Source organism: Psammomys obesus, unplaced genomic scaffold, assembly GCF_907164565.1.
Source record: "Psammomys obesus unplaced genomic scaffold, mPsaObe1.curated_primary_1811, whole genome shotgun sequence".
In the NCBI taxonomy this organism is placed as follows: Eukaryota; Metazoa; Chordata; class Mammalia; order Rodentia; family Muridae; genus Psammomys; species Psammomys obesus.
Window position 1 is genome coordinate 42,808,340 of NW_026585504.1, and position 23,069 is coordinate 42,831,408.

Consider the following 23,069-nt stretch of genomic DNA (forward strand, 5'->3'; position numbering starts at 1 on the left):
TGTCCAATCTCTGCTTGGAAATAAGGCTTCCAAGACCTACAGATGGGCTGTGCCCAGTATTACAGCGGCTTAAATGCAGGCCTAGAAGTCTAGCCAGAGACTCCTTGTGAAGTGTGCCTCCTTCTCGGTATCACAGAGCTCGATTCCCTCCTCCTTCAGGACGAGACACAGTGCTGACTGGTCAGTTGCTCTGTTTTTTTTGTAGCTGCTGAGTGGAACAGATTACCCCGGAGTGAAGTTCAGGGAGTCCCTACTTCTTCCCTTAAATTGCCCATCAAAACGGGGAGCTCCATGCTATGTGGGTATGGTGCTGTAGGCACTCCTGCTCACAGGTGACAGGAAAAAAACCACTGCCCTAGCTGGCTCAGGTCCCCAGATTCACAGCTGAACTGAGACCTAGGGAGGGGCTGTGCTGCTTCCAGGACCATCCTGCTAATGATGGGCTAAACATGAGGAAAGCAGTCCCCAGAAGCCGTTCTGACTTTATGTAAGATGTTTACCTCTCCCCTGTGTGCACCATCCCCCTCTCTCCTGAACCTTGGGTGGGTCCCAGGCTAGTCGTCAGCGTGGCATATGGCCCCTCGTGAACACCATCTGAAATGCCTCTTTTGGGACCTTCCCCAGGTGTCATCTGTGGAGCAGTGTTTGGATGCATCTTTGGTGCCCTGGCCATTGTGGCCGTGGGAGGCTTCATCTTCTGGAGAAAGAAAAGGTGATACTGCTTATGTAATCATCATGTGCTACCGTTTAAGGGACCTTTTTGTTATAAGGACTTGTAACCATTTGTAAAGTCGGAGGGAATAGTTGAAAGAGCCCCTGGGTTCTTCACAGCCTCGCCCTCTGGCCAGTCTTGTTTCCTGTCTGACTGCAGTTGGGTAGTTGGATTCTAAGCCTCCTCCCGGCTGCATCAGACCCACTGATAATGCAGGGTGGTGCTTCCAAGCCAGGATCCAAAGACTGTGTTAAGAGTCTCCTGTGATTTTAGAATTGGCCAAGTTTTGAGCTCAGGTTTCACTCTCACTAGCTGTGAGAAACCTTGACCTCCTCCTCTGTGGTGTGGGAATGAGCGTCCAACTCAAGGAGTTGGGGACATTGGCAAATGTCTCACTCCATGTCCTTATTCATTGTTTTCTTTGTACAAGCACCGTGGGATATGATTAACTAGTGAAAGAAGTAGCTTCATTTTGGGTACTCTCTGTGTACCTAGATTCATCGCCTTCTTGAGGCGCTAACAGGCAGGCCTTAAAAGCTCTTTGAGGGATGCAGAGGCTGTTGTTGGAAGCACAAAAGAGGAACTTGAACTTGCGCTTTGCAGTTACTGCGTCCCTCTTGCTTGACCCCGGGAAGCCTGTGTGTCAGCCCGAGTCACTTCCTGCCAGGTGCTTCTAGCTGGAAATGTACACCTGGGACTGGGTTTCCTTGACATCTTCCCATCTTCCCTACCCTCCACCCGACCTGGGAGACAGTGTCATGTATCCCAGGCTGTCTCAAATGTAACCGAGGATAACCTTGAATTTCTGCTCCTTCTTCTCTACCAAGTGCTGGAATTATAAGCATGTGCTACCTACAACTGTCTTAACAAGAAAACAGTAGTTTTTTTTTAACCTTTCCTCCAAATCAATCATATATTGTAGTTTCTCTTCATATCAATTAAATCTCTTATACTGTACTAAAAATGAGTCAGAACCTAGTGCAAAAGCTGGATAGTGAGTAGTCAAGTCCGTAGGGCCAGATAGCAGCACAGGTTCAAGGCCCCGGAAGGAAGCTGCTGGGTAGTTAGTCAGGGCTGCTATGTAGTAGGACCTCTCTCAGAACAACAACAAAGAGCGCCACCCAAACCAAAGCTCAACCCATGGTGGCAAAAACATACCCCAGAAGAGCAAAGAAGACAAGGAACCTGCAACTGTAGCAAATTTGCTCTTCTCACTGTCATATGGAGTCCTGTTAGGCACATTAATGTCTGTCCTGCTTTGTTCAGCGTCGTTGTCGGTAGCTGCCTGATATTTTTACCATCCTTTATTTAACCATTTTACCAGAGGTTTTATTTTTGACTACAGTTACACATCCTGTGCCTAACCTTTAGGCATGCTCATGATTATTTTCCTAGGCTCAATTCCAAGTTGGGTAGTTACTGGGTCAGTGGGCAGCCTTCTTTCCCATTTTGGTACATGTTGCCCAAACTTGTACCAAACTTGGTGTGTTTTGGCAACAGGCAGAGCTGAGCCAGCAGTGCGGGGACTCACAGTGGCAGTATTCGATCTGATTCCCTTCCAGGGCTTGCCCCCGCTTCTTCACATTAATGTACGCAGTGGCCTCCTCAACAGCAGATCACGGAATAAGGAATCTTCCTTTTACAGCAATGGGATGTGTACACACACACACACACACACACACACACACACACACACACACAAACACACACTCCCAAAAGTTGCTTGACTAGATTTTGATTCTTCTCAATAGTAAGAAAGAGTCAGTTTACAGATTTTTAGTTTGCATTGCCTGCTTGTTCTGTTAGACTGAGTGCTGGTGAGCCAGCTGGGGCCTGCTGTGCAGGCTTTATGCCGGGCTGGGTGCTAGTGAGCTAGCTCTACGTTGGACTAGGTGCTAGTGAGCCGCCTATGTGTTGGGCTGGGTCCTGGTGAGCAGCTGTAGTGTCCTCCCTGAGCCACAGCCTGGGGAGAAGGTGTCAAAGGTAGGAAAGCAGGCTGAAGGTCTTTGTCTAATGCCCCCCTCCCTTCTTTTTTTCTTTCAAAATAGGAAAGATGCCAAGAATAATGAAGTGTCCTTTTCTCAAATTAAGTAAGTCTCTTCAGTTATTTTAAGGTTCTCAGTTCTAAGAGTTCAGTGGTCTGTTCAGTGACTATTTTTAGCTTTTTTTTTTTTTTTTTTTTTTTTTTTTTTGATAGAAATAGCTGTCATTTTTCCTGATTGACAGATTGGCCACAGTCATCTGGAAGTTCTTGCTGTTTTCTGCAAGGAGTTTCTGTTTGGCTGTTCTCCTGAAGCTACCTTTTCTACTAATGAATGGGGTTCTCTCTGTGTGTGTAGTGTGCCTGTCCACACAGGCACACACCCCCACGTGTGCTCCGAGGCCAGGGAGCATGTTGGGTATCTTCCACTTATTGATGGTTGCTGTGTTCCCTTGAGACATGGTTTCTGCTAAATCCAGAGCAGTGCTGGCAGACAGCAAGCCACAGTCATCCTCCCGTCTCCATCCTCCCCAGCACTGGGGTTACGGGTGCTTGAGGCCACACCTGTTTCTGTACATGGATAGTGAGGATTTGAATTCAAGTCACTGAGCCTTGAGTGCTCTGGCCCACTGAGCTGTCTCCACAGCACCCCCCAACAGATAATTGTCATATTTTACAAAAGTGAGTGGATTATTAAGAGCTGAGGAAAACAGTTGTTTTAAGTCACAAATATGGTCAGTTGTAGAACGGGGCTGCTTTTCGTGACCCGCATTTTAGTGTTTTCTAAATAACATTACGTTAGTCTTTGGCTCACCCCCTCACTATGTTTGGTTCGTTCTTTTGAGTTGATGCTTACTTCCAAAATGAGCATGTCTTTCTCATTGCTTTGTTTTCTTTTTTCTTTCCATGGTGAAGACCTAAAAAGTGAGTAGCTTCATTTTTGTAGCTTTCCTTTTTCTGTTTTGATTGAATGAAAAATAAACACAACAAGAACAACAAAAAAACCTAACAAGTTGTTTCACTTCCCTAGATCCAAGTTAATCCGAGTGGAGAATTTTGAGGCCTACTTTAAGAAACAGCAAGCTGACTCCAACTGTGGGTTTGCAGAGGAATATGAGGTACGTAGTTGTAAATTATGTTTTCTGACATTTTGTCTTACGGTAAAGTGTTGGTTGAGAGGCAGTTTAGAGGGGAGAGAAGATTGTATCTGACCTCTTGGGCACCCTGCTGTTGGCTGAGAAGCTCACGTTCTGGTGAAGTATGTGTTTAATCTTGTGGCTACCTGAAGATTATCCAGAGAGAAATAGAAATGGAGGATTGAAGCTAGGGAACCATTAACTAGAGTCCTTAGTAAGCTAGATGAGCAGTTAATATGCTGTATAACACAAATATATTAATATACTACATAAGCAGTAAAGAAGCCAGATGGGCCATTCAGAGCTTTGGGACTTGACAGCTGTGGGGTCAGAGGGAGGATTGTGGGAAACCTGGGTCAGGGTTTCTTTGCCAGTCTCTTGCGCCAGGCTCCACTCCCTCTTGTCCCCCAAACTAGTTGAGGTGCTGTCCTGTCTCAGAAGGTTCATGCACTCGTGTCCCATCGCCTGCAAAAGCCTGTTGCAGCCAGCTGCTTTCGTATTCCTAGAATTCTGCCCACAACTCCATCACAGTCCATCCTCCATTCTAACACTGCCTCCTCCCAGGTTCCTCAGCTCCCTCGGGAGGACTCAGTCTCTGTCTGTGTCACATTTGTCCTTATACTGTCTGGCTCCATCTGTGGCCTGTGCGCCTCACTCTGCCGTGTCAGGCTAGTGACTCCTGAGTACACCCCGCCTCTAGGTTTTCAGTCCCTAGAAGGGCAAGAATCACCCTTTTCTTTTTCGCCTCTGGTTTAGTCTCAAGTGCTGCCCTAACAAAGTACCATAAACTGGGTGGCTGAAAACAAACTGATTGTCTCATTGTTCTAGAGGGAAGAGGCTCAAAGTCACAGTGTCAGCAGGACCTGCTCCCCTTTGCCTCTAGGGGAGATCTTTCCATGCTTTTCTCGGCTTTTGGAACCCCCACTGTCCCTTGGTTGGGAGAAGCGTCGTGAGATATTTTCTCTTGGGTGTCTGTGTCTCTGTACCCATATTGTAATGACATTACCTATATCAGATTAAGGATGCACTGTATTCCACTATGACTTCATTTTAACTTGATGGCATCTTCCATGGCCCTATCCTGTGAGAGTCTGCTCATAGATGTTGGAGGTTAGATGCTCGGTATTTGTGTCTAGTTGGCAGTAGTTGACCTGCTCTGCCTGTGCACTCCTATTTTGTTTAACCGCACCCCACTCCCCGGTTAAACATACAACTCACTTATTGTGTTTGCAGGATCTGAAGCTGATCGGAATAAGTCTACCCAAATACACAGCTGAAATAGCGGAGAACAGAGGGAAGAATCGCTATAACAATGTCCTGCCCTGTGAGTCATTTTATTCCCGTCCTCTTCCCTTCATCCCTGGCCGTACCGTCTTGAACAGTAGAGGCGGGGAATCAGTGATCCACTGCCATTTAGCACCAGCTCTTCCCACAGCCTGTTACCTAGTGTGAGCCAAGTACTGTGGAGGGATATTACATTGAATTTAATCTTTACATCCTCTGTTTGCAGAGTAGGTGGTAAAATAATTCATTTCTCAGGTTAAAAAAAAAAAACAAAAACAACTTAGCCACCATGTTAGATGACCTATGCACAGTTACATTCTTATTCTGGTTTGTGTTGTTCTGGGCGACAGGGGCAGCAGAGGGGCAGGTCCTGTGTCCCGCTCCTCACCCAGATCCTTGATTGGTTGGGTGTGTTCCACAGCTGAAAAGCAGTTACCCTGAAGTTCTTTCCTGCTTTAGAGAACTGCCAGTGTTTGTACCTGTGCTGGTTAGTTTTGACTGTCAACTTGGCTCAACCTAGAATCACCGGGGAAGAGAATCTTAGTGAGGAATTATCTAAATCAGGCTGGCCCATGAAGCGTCTTTGGGGGATTCTTTTGATTGCTAATTAGTAGAAGAAGACCTAATCCATCGTGGGCTATACCATTCTGTCAGCAGGGGGTTCAGAACTGTCTAAGAGAGGAGAACCCTTGCTGAAAGAGCAAGCAAGCAAAGATCCATGCATTTGTTCTCTGTGCACCTAAGTGTGGACATGATTGATGCTTTAGGCTTCTTAAGTGGCTAAGCCATCTCACCAGCCCTGTAACAACCTTTTAAGGCAGCGGGGAAAGGTTAATTTGGATGTCTTCCCTGTCATAGTAGAATAGGCCCCGAGTTAAAATTCTGTCTGCTGTTCCCTCAGATAGAACTTGGAGGACTGGGAGAAGTCATTTCATCTCTGCAGCTCCTGATTTCCTTATCTTGAAAGCCTGTGAGATAGTTCTGAGCCCTGAATATGGTTGCTTAGCACCCCCTGCTCACAGCAGACCCAAAGGCTGCTAGGAGCAAGGGCTTGTTAGTCTGAGAAGGTGAGAACATAGGCCTTCCTGTCAGGCTGCCTGGGTTCAAATCGTAGTTCTCCAAAGGCTGTCACATAGTTTCTCTGTGCCACCATCACGGAGTGTCCACGGGGATAAAATGAGGTCATGAGGGTAAGGTGTGAAGCCGTGTGCCAGCCAAGGGCCGCCAGTTTGTACTTCTAAAAATCTTCCTGTGTGCAAATTCCCGAAACGTGCCTTACAGTAAGGATCTTTCTTTCTTTTAATGCCACAGATGATATTTCTCGAGTCAAACTTTCAGTCCAGACCCATTCGACAGATGACTACATCAATGCCAACTATATGCCCGTAAGTGGGTGGCAGCTCCCACAGCCCTGGGGCATCTCTGAGTAAGAGCATGTCTTTCTATCTGATGATGACCTGGCTTCCTATTTCTAGGGCTACCATTCCAAGAAAGATTTCATTGCCACACAAGGCCCTTTACCCAACACCTTGAAAGACTTTTGGCGGATGGTGTGGGAGAAAAATGTATACGCCATTGTTATGTTGACCAAGTGTGTGGAACAGGGAAGGGTAAGTATCTTTAAAAAAAAAAATCATAAATTAATTTTATTGTGGCGGGGAGTGTCTTAAAAATCCATCTGTCTTTTCGAAAGCACTCTTCCCAAACATTGATACTTTCATTCTTAGAAAATGTTCTCTATTTTTAGCTTTCAGAGAGAATGTTTTAAAAAAAAGTCTTGAAAACATTTTCTGTTATGTGTCTTGGTGGGCTCATGTTAATGTCTGTGGTTGACTCTCTGCTTCTGGCTTAGTGAGTGGGTTAGTGAGTCCACTGGGCCAGTGAGGTGGACACTGCAGGCCGGGAGTGAGGTACTGGAGATTGCACGGCTCGGCAGTTGTCAGCTCTGTGCCTGTAAAGCCGGCATGCACACTCTCTAAGAACCGGCTCCTAAGTCTCTGATTTTCAAACTTAGTTTTTGACATTAAAAGTAAAATTTCAGACTTATCTCCAGGCGAGTCCCAGCAGCAACTGTCTCCCTGTGTGGCCTGGAACTCCCATGCCGTTTCTGTTACAGATAAGATCTGTGCTAGGAATAAAATCTCCTATTTCCATAAATAGAGAGACAAGTTGAAAAACACATGCTAAATTAAAAATTGCGTGTCCAAAGAATGAAAATTAATATTGCTTCATGGAGAATTATTAGCTACTATTATTATTTCGGGGATTGGATGTAGGGCCCTGGCGGAGACTATGCTAGGCCTATGCTGTGCTGATGAGCAATATCCTAGTTATTAGTGTTCTGTGATTTTTGAGACAGGGCTTCACTGTTAGCCTGGGCTGGACTTGAATTTGTAGCAGTTCTCCGGCTTCGGCCCCCTAATTGCTGAGGTCGCAGGCATGAGCTTCCATGCCCAGAATAAGGTTATTCTGTCTCTCTCTGTGTGTCTATAGATTTCTTTCTTGAAGGGTAGGAGGTAAGTCCCCAAGTTGGCGATTCCCACACCTCCTTGTCCGTTCTGTAGCATATTTCTGCCTCAGCACTCTTGGGAAGGGTGGTTCTGACTGCTCGGTTCTGGAGCTGGCAAGTGCTGTTGTAGGTGGTAATGTCATTCCTTATGACGAATTTTTATTAATGTCGTGTATATGATGTGTGTGTGTGTGTATGAGTGTGTATGTGCCACAGCAAAGACATGCTCAGAGGCCAACTTCCATGTGGCTGTTGACGGGATCTGAGCACTGGACTCGGGTCTGGAGGTTTGCACGCAAGTGATTTACCTGCTGAACCACCATACAGACTGGAATCATTTCTCCTAAAGATATTATTTTGAATTATTTTTTTACACGTGTGTGTCTCCGTGTTTGGGTCAGACAGAGCCAGCTGAGGGTCTGAGCAGTTCCTGGGGTCAGTTTCACGGCTTATTCCTCCTTGTGAGGCTCTGATGAAGGTGGGTGTGTGATTCCGTGTCCTCACATGACCAAATCTGTGTTCTAGACCAAGTGTGAGGAGTACTGGCCTTCTAAGCAGGCTCAGGACTACGGGGACATAACTGTGGCGATGACCTCGGAAGTTGTTCTTCCTGAATGGACCGTCAGAGATTTCGTGGTGAAAAACGTAAGTCAAGATCGATCTGAGAGAACTATTGGATATTAATGTTGAAAATAACTAATATCTGATGCATGAGGAAAGTATTTTTGCTTTTTTAAAATCAGGATTAAAGTGTCCATATCTACATGCTCTCTAAGGAGCTTTACTTTCTTGAGGGGGCTTTTGTGTCCTTTCTGACAGGGCTGTGTCAATGACACATTTCGTTTCCAGGAGGCCTTTTGGGTCGTCTGAGTGGGTATATGCATCAGGGGAGAGTGCTTACTGCTGGGAACAGTTTCTATTAATTCCAGGATTCAGAGTCCAGGGATACGCACTGTTCTCTTTTCCCCCAGAGTTACAGAACCAAGTCCAGTTAGCTCACACAGACCTTCCGTGAAGCTGAGGTTATTTTTAAAGAGTGTTTGAAAGTAGAGTCAACGTTGCTATCTACTGCTGAGCATGCAAAGGGGTTTAACATTTTCAAGCTCATATTGAGAGTGTAAAAATGTTCATCCCTTTTGATCTAGTGAGCTCAAGTTTGAGCCTCTGATGAAAAGACATAATGTGAAATTCAGGAATGGGCTCATTAATCACAGAGCTCAATCTCAGCGTTGTTTCTTTTCAGCGGTTGTTTGCTTATTTAGAGTGAACAGCTTCTTTACGAGACAAGTAAAGCCGTGTGTGTTTTCATTTCTGGGTGTATGTCCAGTGTCTGCTGTTTTACTATTATTATTCCATGTTCTTTGATAATTCTTGTGACGTGTATTAGATCCTACCCACCCCATCAGCATTATTCGTGACGGTGGAGCGATTTGGAAGCACATGCAGACCTAGCTTTTGGAGATGGGTAACTAAACTCTGACTGTGTGCATCCTGCGTCACGGTCGGTTTTTAGAGATACTGTATATGGGGCGGACACACAGCCAGCCCTCTCCACCCTGCCGCCTTGCCTTGTTTAGCTGTGAACTCAGCCAACCCACGATGGAACATGCTCAGAATAAAGAATTGTGTTTGTATTTAACATGTCCATGTAGGCCCAGTAGGCCCAGCATTCCCTCAGCCCTGCAGTATAACAGCTGTTTGAAATACACTTGGTAGGGTAAGGAGTTTAGAAATGATCTCGGTGTGCTCACATGTTGTCGAATGACAGGGTTGTGTTCTGAGGAGTGTGAACGTCATGGATTACACTCCTGAACAGGTGAGCCTGTCACGCCCCTGGGCCGCGTCGGGTGTTCTGTCATGTGTGTATATGACTGTGCGCAGGGGTGTGTGTGCGGATTGCACGCACACATGCTTGTATTGCTTTGGGCAATACAAATCCCGAGCATTCCCAGATTTTCCTGGGATTAATCCATGTGGATCCTGAGGAATGCCTGCAGTTAGCATGAGGACCTATGAGAAGGGAGTGTCAGTAACACAGACGAGGAGATGAAATCTTGAGGTAGTGTCTTACTAGGTAGCCCCGGCTGGCCTTCCCCCTCAGCCTCAGGACTGGGATTTTAGGTTTGTGTTGCCATGCCCAGCTTAGCAGATACATAATTGCGCAGCTACATAAAAGAAAAGCCCAGAAATAGATTCAGTGGTGTCACATTTTAACAGGGGCTGACTGGGTTCTAGTTTGTAAGAACGAACCTTAAAGATTCACGAAGACGTGGGTAAGGCACAGTATACGAAATACTAATCCTTACTGGTTTCTGGGCCTCAAGGACTATGGCCTGAGGAAACATTTCAGGTCCTACTATGTGTTGAGCACACACTGGTGTGACCACCTAAACAAAGTGAGGACCCAGTTGGTGAGAAACCTTTGAAAATTGTCAGGCTTATGTCTTTGCCCATCTAGATGGGCTGGCATGTCTGTGCTCCATAGTCGCTCCTGCTTAGAGTTCACCTTCGTGAGGAGGAATTGTGCGCAGAGTTGGTGGAATAACCAAAGAAAATACCATTGCTCTCATGTTTGTATTAATGAAACTACAGGTTCTAGAGATTTTATGGTCCCAGCTGAAGCCTTTTCTTATTTAAGATCCAGTATAGGCTTCCATGTGGCAGTTCCTAAAATAGTGTTTTATAATTATGTGAAATGCACGCATACATTTCCCTTTTATAGAAAGAGAACATTACACATAGAACTTTTTTTTTTTTTTTTTTTTTTTTTTGACTAGCACCACTAGTCTGAGCCCCCTGCCCTCTGTTCCTTCCCTTCTGCCCCCTTGCCCCTTTGGACCCCTGCTCCCTGCACCCTTGCCCTCTGGCCCCTGTCCCCACTCCCCACATCATTACCCCCTGCCCCTGCCCCCTGTCTCCCTCTCCCTGCACCCATAGGCCCTGCTCTCTGCCCCTCTGCAGAACTACCTCTGACAAGTTCACCTTCTCACTGCTTCTTTGTGTCTTCCCTCTTCCCTACTCCTGGCAGCTGGTGTCTTCGCTCAGTAAACCCTCATAATCTATATGATGTTAGTCATCTGCGACAAAGCTTCCCAGTGTCCTCTCTCCTATTTCTCAAACTGTGAATAATGTGAATTTTTTTTTTTTTTGCTTTTATAATGAATAAACATTAAACCTTATCTTCAGTGATGCTGACCTTTCAGCTGCCAGCTGAGGGGACATATGGTACAGACACATGAGTGTAGTTGACTCAAGGAAAGGAATGATTTGGGGGCTTTAAGGAAGTGCCATTTCCAGGTGGGCTGTAGGAGGGGGCTCTTGAGGTTCCTAGGAGGAGCAGGTATGTGGGAGTGGGGCTGTTACTGGCTGGGAGCCGGGAACGGAAGTGGTCTGAACTAAGAAGTGGGCCGGGTATGTTGGCCACATGAGGGATGCATCTTGGGTGGTCACCCCCATTTTCTGCCCATCTTTAGTAGAGGATATGACGTCCTTCCTTCATGGGAACTTTATGAGGATTGGGTTATGGGGATCGAATGTGCTGTGAATGGAATTTCTGGTTGGCACCGCTGCCTGGCTGCCTGTTGTTCCTCTCGTACAGTACTGTTCTCAGGCCCTGCCTGATTCCACTAGCTGCTGTGATGTTGTCAGGCATCTTGACTGTCTGGCTCTCTAACCCATCTTATTGGCTTCCAGATGCAGACAAGTGAGAGCCATCCTCTGCGGCAGTTCCACTTCACCTCCTGGCCTGACCACGGCGTTCCCGACACCACCGACCTGCTCATCAACTTTCGCTACCTGGTCCGGGACTACATGAAGCAGATTCCTCCTGAATCACCAATCCTGGTGCACTGCAGGTATGCACAGTTGGCAGCTCATGCATATGTGACAGCTTAAAATCTAATGGTATTTACGAACATCCTCCCTCCATAAAAGCAGTGCCCAAGAGGAAATGCAATAGGTAGTTGAAAATTCAAGGATAGTCTGCAAGAGGGGACCGTGGATTTAGTCCCTGAGCCATGAGACTGTGGAAGGGGTTGGTAAGCTATCTAGCCTGTGGGCCAGACAGGGTTAGTGTCTTGTTCTTATATATAAAATCTCATCAGAACACAGTCATGCCCGGTGGCTTACTCATTTGCATTGCTTTTCTACTGTAGTGGCATGGTGTGCCAAGCTGAAGGTCATTTACAGAAAGTGTGTCCCCACACCTACAGTAGAACAGTGAGAACTTAGGACATGGAGGGGACAGGAGCCCCACAAGGAGGCCAACAAAACTAAAAGATCTGAGCCCAGGGGGTCCTGCAGATACTGATGCAACAACCGAGAACCGTGCACAGAGAGGACCTAGACCCCCTGCTCAGATGTGGCCGATTGGCAGCTCAGTCTCCATGTGGCTCTCTGAGTGAGAGGAATAGGGGGACTGCCTCTGTCATGAACTCAGTTGACTGCTCTCTGATCACTGGTCCCTGATGATGCAGAGGAAGAGGGTCCAGGCAGTCCCCATGAGACTTAACAAGCTTTGGGCAGATGGCAATGGTGGAGAACTCCCCCTTTCAGTGGACTAGGGGAAGGGGATTGGGGGAAGAGGGTGGGAGGGTAGGACTAGGGGCGTTGAGGTGGGGGGGTTTCAGTCGGGATATATAAGGAATAAGCTGTGAAGAAAAGAAATAAAAAAAAAAAAAAGAACTTAGCATTAAAGACAAAAGAATTAATTAGAGCAGAGCCTTCATAAAAGATAGAAATTTCTGTCCTAGGCTACAGGGCCATTTGAGTGGCGTGGAGTATGAGAAGGGTTAGCAAGTTATTTTGTTTATAACTTTTAACTTGAGTGCCCTGCCTCTCTCGAAGCTGCAGTTGAGGAGCAATGTTTGTGTTAGCCTCAAACAGTGAGAGTGGAGGGGTGGGTACCAGGGGGGCACTGGGAGATCCACGGTAGAGGTGACTGTGGGGTGCTCGTCTTTGTGTTTTCCAGTGCTGGGGTTGGAAGAACGGGCACTTTCATTGCCATCGATCGTCTGATCTATCAGATAGAGAATGAGAACACGGTGGACGTGTATGGCATTGTCTATGATCTTCGGATGCACAGGCCCCTGATGGTACAGACAGAGGTGAGGCCACACCTGTGTTTGACCCTCCGCCCTTCCCATCTGTCTCTAAAAGGTCATGTGGAATCACGTCCTGGGCGTGACGCATTAGACTCTTCTAGCTCGGTCTGGCTTTTGGTTGTAAATTTCTTTGCAGATCCTAATCTCAGTTGTAATTAAATCACCTGACACAGCAGCACGAGGAGAACCACACACGCACACAGGGTCAGGGGTCTTTACCCTTCTGCGCCTGGCCTTTCAAGCAGCCTTCTTTAAGATGGAGAGATTGTTTGCTTTTATTTTGTGTGTATTGGTGTTCTGCCGGTATGTATGTCTGTGTACTCACATGCATGCCGTGGCTCATAGGCCAGAAGAGGCCGTTGGAGCCCCTGGGAATGGAGTTACAGGTAGTTGTGACCATGTGGGTGGTGGGAGTCAAACTCAGGTTCTCTGCAAGACCTCGCCAGTGGTCTTGACTGCCGAGCCATCTCTCCAGACCTCAAACTGATCTTTTAAGTTTCTTGGTTTGGTTTCTAGATTTTAAGTATAAAGTTTACAAAATGGATTTCACATTTAATACGTTTGTTAAATTTATTAAAAATTTACAGGTGGTTACTGGCCTTTGTTTCTAAGAAGATCTGACCATCTTTAGGCTAACAGAACAGATTTATCAGGCTTTAGTGGTAGGAAATAGCACATTGCCGTTGGAGCACCAATGCAGCTACTTCTCCGTACCCAGCCTTGAAGGTGTTAAGGAACAGTGATTCTCAGAGCTGCAGAAGGATGGCTGAGCAGTAAGATACAGGCTCAGCACAGTAACGTGTGTAAAGCTCTTGGGTTTGCCCTTCCTGAGGTGTCCCCTGGAAGCATTGTATCTGAGGCGCCTTCCCATCAGGGCGACTGGACGCGGCTTTCTTGGGGGTGGATGTTTCCAGACCACGGCGAGAGCAGAATATTCATTTAGTTTCAGGCTGTTACCCTGTGCCATTTAGAAACTTATGAATATGTGGGTGTTTGAGTCTAGCAGGGTAGTCCTGGAGGTCAGGGTACATCGTGTACTTTCGGGTGAGTTGCGTGATTGTGGGAGAAAAAAATAAAAAATTGCTTCTGTGTTAGATTTTCATTTTTCTGCCATATTTTTATAGAGTGAGAAGAACGGAAATTTTATTATCTGTGGATTCTTGCCTCATCTCTCTTTTTCCATCTTTGTGTGTGTGTTTGTGTGAGAGTGTGTGCATGTGTGTGTATATGTGAGTATGTGTGAGTATTCTCTGTGTGTGTATGTGTGTGAGTGTATTTGTGTGAGCGCATGTGTGTGTGTGTGTGTGTGAATTATCCTAGATTGCTTTTCTACTTTATTCAGTGATGCAGGTTCTCACAGTGAAGCACAGAACTTGAAACTTGGCTAGTCAAGCTGGCAGCTTGGTCTGGAGTCACCCCTTCTTTTGAGGCCACCCCCCCTAGCATTTCCATGGGTTTGTGAATCTGCTGTTTATTTGCTCTGTGGCAAATACTGCCAGTCGACCTCTCCAGCCATAATATATTAAAAATGAGCCTTACAGGACCGCACAGAATATATTTTTCTTTTTTTCTTTCTCCAACTCTGCTTCCCAGACTCTAGGACCTAGAAGAAGGCTGTAGTGACCTTTCTACCTTTCTTGTGTTGGGGTTTGAACCGCCCCCTCCCCCCACCAGCACTCCCATCACCTCCCAGGCTCCTGTGTCTGAACATTTGGTCCTCAGCTGGTCGTGCTCCTGAAGGTTATGGAACCTTCAAGATCACAGAGGCGGCCTGAAGGTTTACACCTCGGTTTTGTCTGTCCTCTGCTCCCTGACTGTGGGTGCAGTGTGGCCTGCCTGAAGCTCCTGCCACCTTCCTCTTCCAGCCATGATGGGCTGTGTCCCTTCTCATGCTGTGAGCCAAGAGGAGCCCTTCCTCCCGGAAGTTCCTTTTTGTCAGGTCACAGCAGCAAGAGAAGTAACTGACACAGGGTGGCGCCATAGGACTTTCTGTGCACTGAGTGTGCTCATACAGCCATATGTGGAATACTTTGAAAAGATTGGATCCTATTTTATATATATATATATATATATAAATAATATATATATTATATATATTATAATTATAATATATAATTATATTATATATATAATATAATATAATGTATCTATAATATAGTATTTATATTATAACATATGTTATATATAAAATACTTGCTTATGTTATATATATAACATATATATTTAGTATTTTATATATCAGATAACAAATATATAACATATTTATATTTTTATACCTTGATGTATTTATATATTTGTCATATATAACATACATGTTATAGATAACATATAATATATACAACACACACATGTTAATATATAATGTATTATATATAAATATACAACATATATGTTATATATAAAAGATATATTATAAAATAACATGTTATATCACACATATGTTATTATAATATATGCATATAATATAGGCATATTATAATATGTATTATATATGTATATGTAATATACATATATATTATGCATGTATCATATATAACATAAATAAAAATATGTTATATATAAAATACTAAATATATGTTTTATATATATATAAAATGCTTGCTTATGAAGCTTTCTTTGTGGCACCTGGTTATTTTTCTGCATCAACATGTATTTCCTCTGTTTAAACAGTGGCCTGCAGATTCTGATGCACATGTTGTTTTAGTTACTTTAAAAAAAAACAGTTGCTGAGTTGAAGTTCATTTTGCCTCATGGTTCGGGGTACAGGCCATCATGGTGTCGTAGCTGTGGCCGCAGCAGGCTGAGGTGGCTGGTCAGTGAGAGGAGAGAGATGAGCATTGGTGCTCAGTTCCCTTTCTCCTCCTCACTTGTCAGACCGCAGCCCCTGGGATGGGGACACCACGCTCAGGGTATGTCTTCTGTCAGGTGACCCTCCTCGAAATGCCCTGGTACTAAACCGGAGGGGTGGCTCCTAGGTGATTCTAAATCTCATCCAGCTGACAGTTACGATCAGTCTTCACACTTCCCTAAAGAGTGGCTCCGTTCAGGTTCACCTGATGACCTTTAACCCTCTCCTCCTTACGGAATTCCAGTTTAGTCTTACTCCACACAGACTCCATAACCACGGACATCCTGCTGGATTCTTACTGTCCCAACGTGTTAATGCTTTATTTCCTCTGCATCTTCATCCTCTCTAAGATTCGCTGTTTCCTCGAAAGGGAACGGTGACGGGACCCCTCTGGTGAATCACCAGCGATAAAGAAAGCTGTGTTATGTGGCTTTGAGTGTTACCAGGTTGTTCTTAGGTCACAAGGTGTGCTAATTGGAACTGTTGCTGCTGGCGGATGAGGTTTGGGGGTGATGTGGCACTGGTTACTTGTTTAAGAATCATCTTACGTTCTCATTCTTGGGACCTGTGCTTATTTTTCTCTTTCGTTTCCTTTTCTACCAGGACCAGTATGTTTTCCTCAATCAATGTGTTTTGGATATTATCAGAGCCCAGAAAGACTCAAAAGTTGATCTCATCTATCAGAACACAACCGCAATGACAATCTATGAAAACCTCGAGCCAGTGAGCATGTTTGGAAAGACTAATGGTTACATCGCCTAGTTCCAAAGCAAACCCTTTCTGAAGTTGTCCAGAGCGTCACACCCACAGTGAAGGAAAATGCCCTGATGTGGACATGTTTTTATATGTCTCATTTCTCAGTTCTTTGTTCTGTTCTGTTAGAACTGCCTTGGAGGGCATGGGGCCGTGCGTGTAAAACATGGCAGGTAGGCAGCTGGGGCTGTCAGGGGCTATGGACAGGTGGTGTGTCAATCAGCTGCATTCCTGATTACCAATGGGATGGGTTCACTTTTTTTTTTTCCTTGAGAATTGTGGAAAACCAGGAAAAGTGAGCAATGATTTTTTTTCTCTTCTAAATAAGTTCTTTCCTCCTCCCTCCTCTCTCTTTCTCTCTGTCCCTCCCTCTCTCTTTTTTGCTCCCTCCCTGTCTCCCTCTTCTCCTTCCCCCTCCCTCTTTATCTTTTTCTCAGTTTTTTTTAAAAGACTTTTATATGATTCACACGCTAAAGCCAGGATTATGTTGGGTTGAGTATATTTTAAGTATAAGAGGTCTATTTTTACCTACTGTATCTTGGAATCTGGCTGATGGAAGTACATGACTGTGGGTGTTTATCGTGCGGGGAGGGGTCCGTGGAGCCTCTTCTGTGTGGGTTTCTATTTGAACATGTGCCTTTTCTGAATTATGCTTCCACAGGCAAAACTCAGTAGATATCTCTATTTTTATATCGAATCTCATAATTGGAATATACAGAATATTTAAATAGTAGCTTAGCATCAGAGGTTCGCCTCCTCAGTAACATTCCTGTTCTCATTTGATTAGAGGAGGCTTTCTCTGTGGCCCACCCTTGACATAACATTTGTGCTTCATTTTTTTTCCTTTCTTTCTTTTTCTTTCTTCTTCTTCTTTTTTTTTTTTTTTCCTCTCCCAGTTTTCTCCAAAGACTTCTGTTGGTGAGATTTTCATCCCATTGGTTGGGTGAGAATAGAAATTCAAACTGTCACCATGAGACTCTCTGTGGGTGGGGTTGGGAGGAGCAGAGGAATCATGATGCCATGGTGAATACCCCTCCCATCTGTCTTCTACTTTCTCTCATTTCTGTCTTTGGTGAGAAGGATTATTTAAAGGTGCAATATGTGACTCAGTGGTTCACAATGCTCTGGGTTTTTAGTAATGTTTTACTCAGGTTGGCATTTTGTGTGTGTTTGTGTATATGTATGTGTTTTTGTGTGTTTTTGTGTGTGTATGTATGTTTTATAGCGTGGTGATCTGTGAACATTTCAGTGTGGACTCAGATTAACTCCCTCTTCCCCTGAAGTCTACTGGCTTTAGTCTCTGTCTGCCGTGACACACATCAGTATCTACTGTATATATAAATACTAAACTCTTACACCAGTCATTCCTATGAATCGAGGTGTACAAAGTTTGATTTGTATCAAAGATGTAATTATTATTTTTAAAACCTCTTTTCACTACACTGCTGCTGTAATTACTTTGATTTTTTTTTTTTAAAAAGAAAATGTAGATTCTTTTTTTTTTTTTGGCTTAGGTGTGTATTCACTGAAAAATTCAGAAGTTATGTGGATTTATTTTATTGGTACATAATCTGTAAACTTCTCAAGGCATTAACATGACAAGATTTGTGTCTTTTATTTTATCTTGTGGCTCAGGTTATATTTGAAGAAGTTTCGAGTTTATTCTCTAGTAGGCAATGAAGTATATATAAGGTCTTATGAAGGAATCGCCAAGTCCCTGGAGCTCTGTGGCTGTTTACCACAGCGCTTACACCCTGCTGTATGTTCGGGATAATGGTATCCTGTTGAAGATGAGAGCGGGGTCTTCTCCGAGGGTCCTGGCTGGTGTGGGCCCTGGGGTGGCCTGTCTTTTGACATTCTGCACTCTATGTCACCAGCACTTCAGCGGCTGACTGGACATGATCACGAGTGTTTTTAAGGTTAGAGAGGGTGAAACCATGGTGAACCTCAAGGCCTTGCTGTGGCCCAGCGCCGTAGTGCTCTTCGCTTCGTGGTACTGAAAGGATTGAAAGAAGAGGTTATGACGCTGGTCATGCTCTGGGGGAGAGTTTACTTCTCAGATGGAAACTGCACTTTTTGTTAAATCCTTTGCATTTTGGTGTTCATTTAGTGGCAGGCCCTTCAAGGAGCAGCCTCGCCACCGTAGGTTGGGCCCCCCGACCCAGCTTCACTGGGGACCTCGACACTGCAGTTGCGAATCAGGGAAGCCATGCTGTCCTCAGGTGTGGAGTGAAGCTGACCGTGGGCTCATTGGTTCCAAATCCCCTGTGCTGGCACCACCTACCCACCTCCTCGGTTTGTTAGGAACCATTGTTGTGACAGCGGGTCCTCAGATCCCATGTGGCACCCAAGCATTGCCTCCGCTGCCATGGAAAATTCTGAGGAAAGGACCTGCCCTTAAAAAAGGCCTGTAAAATATTAGATTCCCTTAAAAAATCAAAGCAACATAATCATAAACATTCTGTATAAAATTGCAAAACACAGAAGCCGCCTCTGCTTCTGCCCGTATGGGTCTGGGAAGTCCTTGGGCATCAGCTCCAGGAAGCCGCTCTCCATGTCATGTCCAGTCCCAGGAGGAGGGCCAGTAACGGAGAGGTCTGGAGTTCCAAATGGCAGGTCCTGAGAAGGTCACCCTATTCCACATCCCGAAGAGGACTGGGTGGGTTTGCGTGGCACAGCCATTGGAAAGGGAAGAATGACATGTCAGTAGGAAGGATGCACAGCAGAGGTTGGGTTGGGCAGAGGTCAGGGGAAGGTCCTTCTACTGTATGCCCAAGCCCTTGCCAGAACTGTGAACGAACATTGGAAGGCTCTGGTGAGACTGGAGCGATGGGGCTCCCTGCCCAGATGTGATGGTGACGTAGGGAAAGGCAGCTGGCATAGGGCTCGCTGTCAGTGAAAGGGCTACAGACTGGTGGCAGCTGCTTTGGAGAACTTGGGCCGTTCATGTCTTCTCCTAAGAAGAAAGGCTTTTCCTCCAGAGCTGACTCCAGCAACAGTTGGCACCAGTAGGACATGCGGTGTCCGTTCTCTGAGGCCGCTCTGAGATCTCCAGCCAGACTTTGGCACAATGGACCTGCTGGATTTGTGCTTTTGTGGTGTTGGAGGCTCTGGGGGGGGGGTGGGAGTGGGTAGGATCAGGGGAAGGGTCGACTATGCAGCTGATTCATACTTGTTTTTCTTTGGGACAGAAAAGCCTGGTTTTCTTTTACAATGCTTGAGTGTGCTTGTTGAGCTAAACAAGCCTGGTGACTGAGGGCAATTTACCTTACAACAGAGTTGGGATTCTGCCGTGTAGGAACTGTGTGTTTAACGACTGTAGCTTTTCCTCCCCGGGGCACAGTGTAGAAGTGTTGATGTGGACTCTAAACTGTACTTTTCTTGTAACTATTTTGGAATGATGCACATTTCTAATGTCTGTTAAACTTGTACAGAGTAGTTGCTGTTGGTTGCTTTTTTTTTTTTTTTTAAGGAAAAATGGCCTGAAAAAACTTTTTTTTAAAGACTTACAGATACCAAATATAAAATATGTCAACACATTATGTCTTTGATTCTTTCTTTCTTCTTTATTTTTTGTCTCCGCCTCCCACAGTTTACATTCACACCATGTACCAAGCACGTCACTGGTTTGTTCCATTCAACCAGAGCATCCCCAACAAAGTCACGTTTCTGCTGGAAATCTCCATATTTTCAATAGTTACTGATTCAGATACCACAGACTGGGTGGTGTAAGCCAAAAGACTCACCTTTTTATAATCTGGAAGCTGGGGATCAGAGATCAAGAGGGTGGTGGGGGCTCCCCTCTGGAATGGTCCTCCTCCTGTCCACAGATGGCCTTTTCTTTACGTAGGTCTAAGGAGTCGAGCGATACCATTTAGGGCCTTATCTACAATATTTCGTTTTACCTTACTTATCTCCTTAGATTCCCTTCTCCAAATAGAGTCACATCCTGAGGTACTAGAGGTTGTACTTGAAGACACGAGATTTAGAAGACATGGCTGCATGAGCATGAAGGGCTAATGGAGTGCTTCTCGTTTTGAAGCACGCTCGCTCACCTGAGGGAGTCCCCGGAAGTTTTAGAGGGTCTTTGGTTGAGGTTAACTGGGGAATGTCCTAACTGTTGGGATTCTGCAACAATTTGATAGATTAGTGGCTCTCAACCTCCCTAATGCTGCCACCCTTTAACACAGTTCCTCATGTTGTGTGACCCCAACCATAAAATTATTTTCATTGCTGCTTCATAACTTTAATTTGGCTACTGTTATGAAATGCAATGTAAATGCCGGTTTTTTTTTTTTTTTTTTTTTTGTTTTTTTTTGATGGTCTTAGGCGAACCCTATGGAAAAGTCGTTTGACACCCCACAAAGGGGTTGTGGCTCACAGGTTTAGAAACACTGTGATACTAATTCAATTTCATGTTTTGTGTTCCCTGACACAATTTTTTGTTGTTGAGATAGGGCCTCATGTAACCTAGGCTGGATTTAAACTCCTTACAGCCTTAAACTTCTAATCCTCTTACCTCTGCTTTCTGAGTTCTGGGAATAAGCATGTGTCATCATTCCCAGCTCACTTTTGAGTCATTTAGTGGGAAATAAATTTCTATGTAATTTTTTTAGTATGTCCAAGTTGACTAACTCAAGGGCTTTTTTTTTTTTTTTTTCCCTCTCCAACTCTTTTCTGACTAGGCAAAAAGCACAAACCTGGGACAGCTGATAATTTCAAACAGGCCTGTTCTCTGGCTGAGGGTAGAAAGCACATTCCTTTTTATTGTACTGGATGTACAAGAGTGATACTAGTCCAAATGCTGAGCAGTCGGGGCTTTTCCTCCACTTAAAGTCACCTTGCACCTAATTGAAGGAGTAGATACCACAGAACTGTTTCCTGGTGATTGGCATTAGGTGGCAGAGAGCTGGAGTTGGTGACAAGAGTGAAGAGTGCAGACGTGTTGCAAGACTTCAATCTGCACGGGAGGGTATGGGTTGACATCTTGCTAAAGCCGAACAAGTTTAGACTTAGTCTCCTGGTTGGGAGCCTTCCCCTGAGTGCTTTGACCCCTGATGCATCAGGCCATCACATCTGTTCTCAGATCTCTGATACTCATTTGAGGGAAATTTTGGTGTATCAGTTACTTTTCTCAGTGTTGTGACAAAAATAACTGACCAGAAGCAACTTAAAGGGAGGGAGGGTTTATTTTGTCTAACAGTTCCAGGGGTTATAATTCATCACAGCAGTGGGAGAGGCTGCTGTCCCATTCATCTACTGTCTGGAAGCAAGGCTTGTGGTTTGAAGAGTAGGGGCCTTTGTGGGGACTCCTCCAGGTACATTTTGGCAAAGCCAGTCACTCTCCTGGCTGTTGTCACCATATGCCAATTTTATGTTTATTTTTTTTGAAAATTACTTCTTATACTTGATTTATCTTGTTCACCATGTTGATAACAGCATAATATTCTCCAGTACAGACATATACCATTGTATTTTACTCTTTTGTTGATTGACATTAAAAACATTTTGATTTTATTCTCCTGTGAATAAGACCATACCATTTTTTTTCCAGTAGCACTGCAGACATTCACAATTCATTTTTTATTAACCTTTCTAGACTCTGGTGAGTGTGTAAAGCACACAAAAGGTTAAGGCTGCAGATAAAACCCCACTTAATCTGTCCAGTTAGTGGTTTGTACTCTCACCCGAGTAGAAAACATTGCAGCTTTGTATCTGTGATTAATTGCTCACTTGACAGGCTCTAGAACACCAGTTCTCAATCTGTGGGTCATGACCCCTCTGGGTGTCACCTAGCAGATATCCTGCATATCAGACACTGACATAACAATTCATAACAGTAGAAGAATTACAGTTATGAAGTAGCAATGAAAATAATTGTGTGGTTGGGTCATCACGACATGAGTTGTATTAAGAGGTTGCAGCATTAGGACAGTTGAGAACCATTGATCTAGAATCACCTCGGAAACAAGCATCTGAGCGTGACTGTGAGGGAGTTTCTAGACTAAGTTAAGATAGTTAGACTTTTCATGTAGGCAGCATGATTCCACGGCTGGGGATTTGAGCTGCTTACCAGCATTCACCAATTTGTGCATTGACTGTGTGTGATGTGGCCAGCTGCCTCAGGCCCTTGGCGCCTCGACTCGAGGTGTCTTTTGTTAGGTATTTTTATCACAGCTGTGAGAAAAGTAACTCAGGTTATCAGGCCTGGCAACAAAGGCCTTTACCTGTTGTCAGCAATCACCTCACATGAAATAACAAAATCCATTGGGAAGCACAAGGGGGAAAACAGGTTGGTTTGGCCGCAAATAAGGACAGCAACCCATCACTTCAAACCTCTGAAAAACACTTGGTAGGAAAGAAAAAAAATGATTAGTGCCCAGTCTTCACAGCCAGATTTACCAGATTGTCTGTCTGCCTTCTAAAAGGGTTCTTGCCAGGATGCTATTTTCCATACATGTCTATCGTGTATGTTAATTGTGCTGCCTCCACTTTGCTCACTCTTGTCTCCTCAAGACAAGAGTTCCTTGTCTTGTTATGGTTCCCTTCTTCACAAGCACTTCTCTACTTTCATGTCACACATCCCTGTCTGTCTGTCTGTATAACTCTATCTATCATTTATCTATAATCTATCACTTAACCTATTTTAAATCTATAGTCTGCATATGAAAGAAAACACAATATATGGCTTTACAAGTCTGGTTTATTTTACTTAACATGACAATCTCCAGCTCCATCTATTTT

The 23,069-nt window shown here is 44.7% G+C and overlaps 1 protein-coding gene across 1 annotated transcript in view; it reads left to right on the forward strand.

The window, feature by feature from the left end:
- Positions 1–19,864, forward strand: part of Ptprj (protein tyrosine phosphatase receptor type J) — a 146,678-nt gene extending 126,814 nt beyond the window's left edge. Inside the window, exons 14-24 of the mRNA XM_055601201.1 lie at positions 625–712; positions 2,761–2,802; positions 3,609–3,617; positions 3,724–3,811; positions 5,063–5,153; positions 6,425–6,498; positions 6,589–6,723; positions 8,148–8,267; positions 11,316–11,476; positions 12,592–12,727; positions 16,176–19,864. Of these exons, the coding sequence (XP_055457176.1) occupies positions 625–712; positions 2,761–2,802; positions 3,609–3,617; positions 3,724–3,811; positions 5,063–5,153; positions 6,425–6,498; positions 6,589–6,723; positions 8,148–8,267; positions 11,316–11,476; positions 12,592–12,727; positions 16,176–16,334 (1,103 nt within the window). The 3' untranslated portion in view covers positions 16,335–19,864. The remainder of the gene's footprint in view (positions 1–624; positions 713–2,760; positions 2,803–3,608; positions 3,618–3,723; positions 3,812–5,062; positions 5,154–6,424; positions 6,499–6,588; positions 6,724–8,147; positions 8,268–11,315; positions 11,477–12,591; positions 12,728–16,175) is intronic.
- Positions 19,865–23,069: the final 3,205 nt, after the last annotated feature.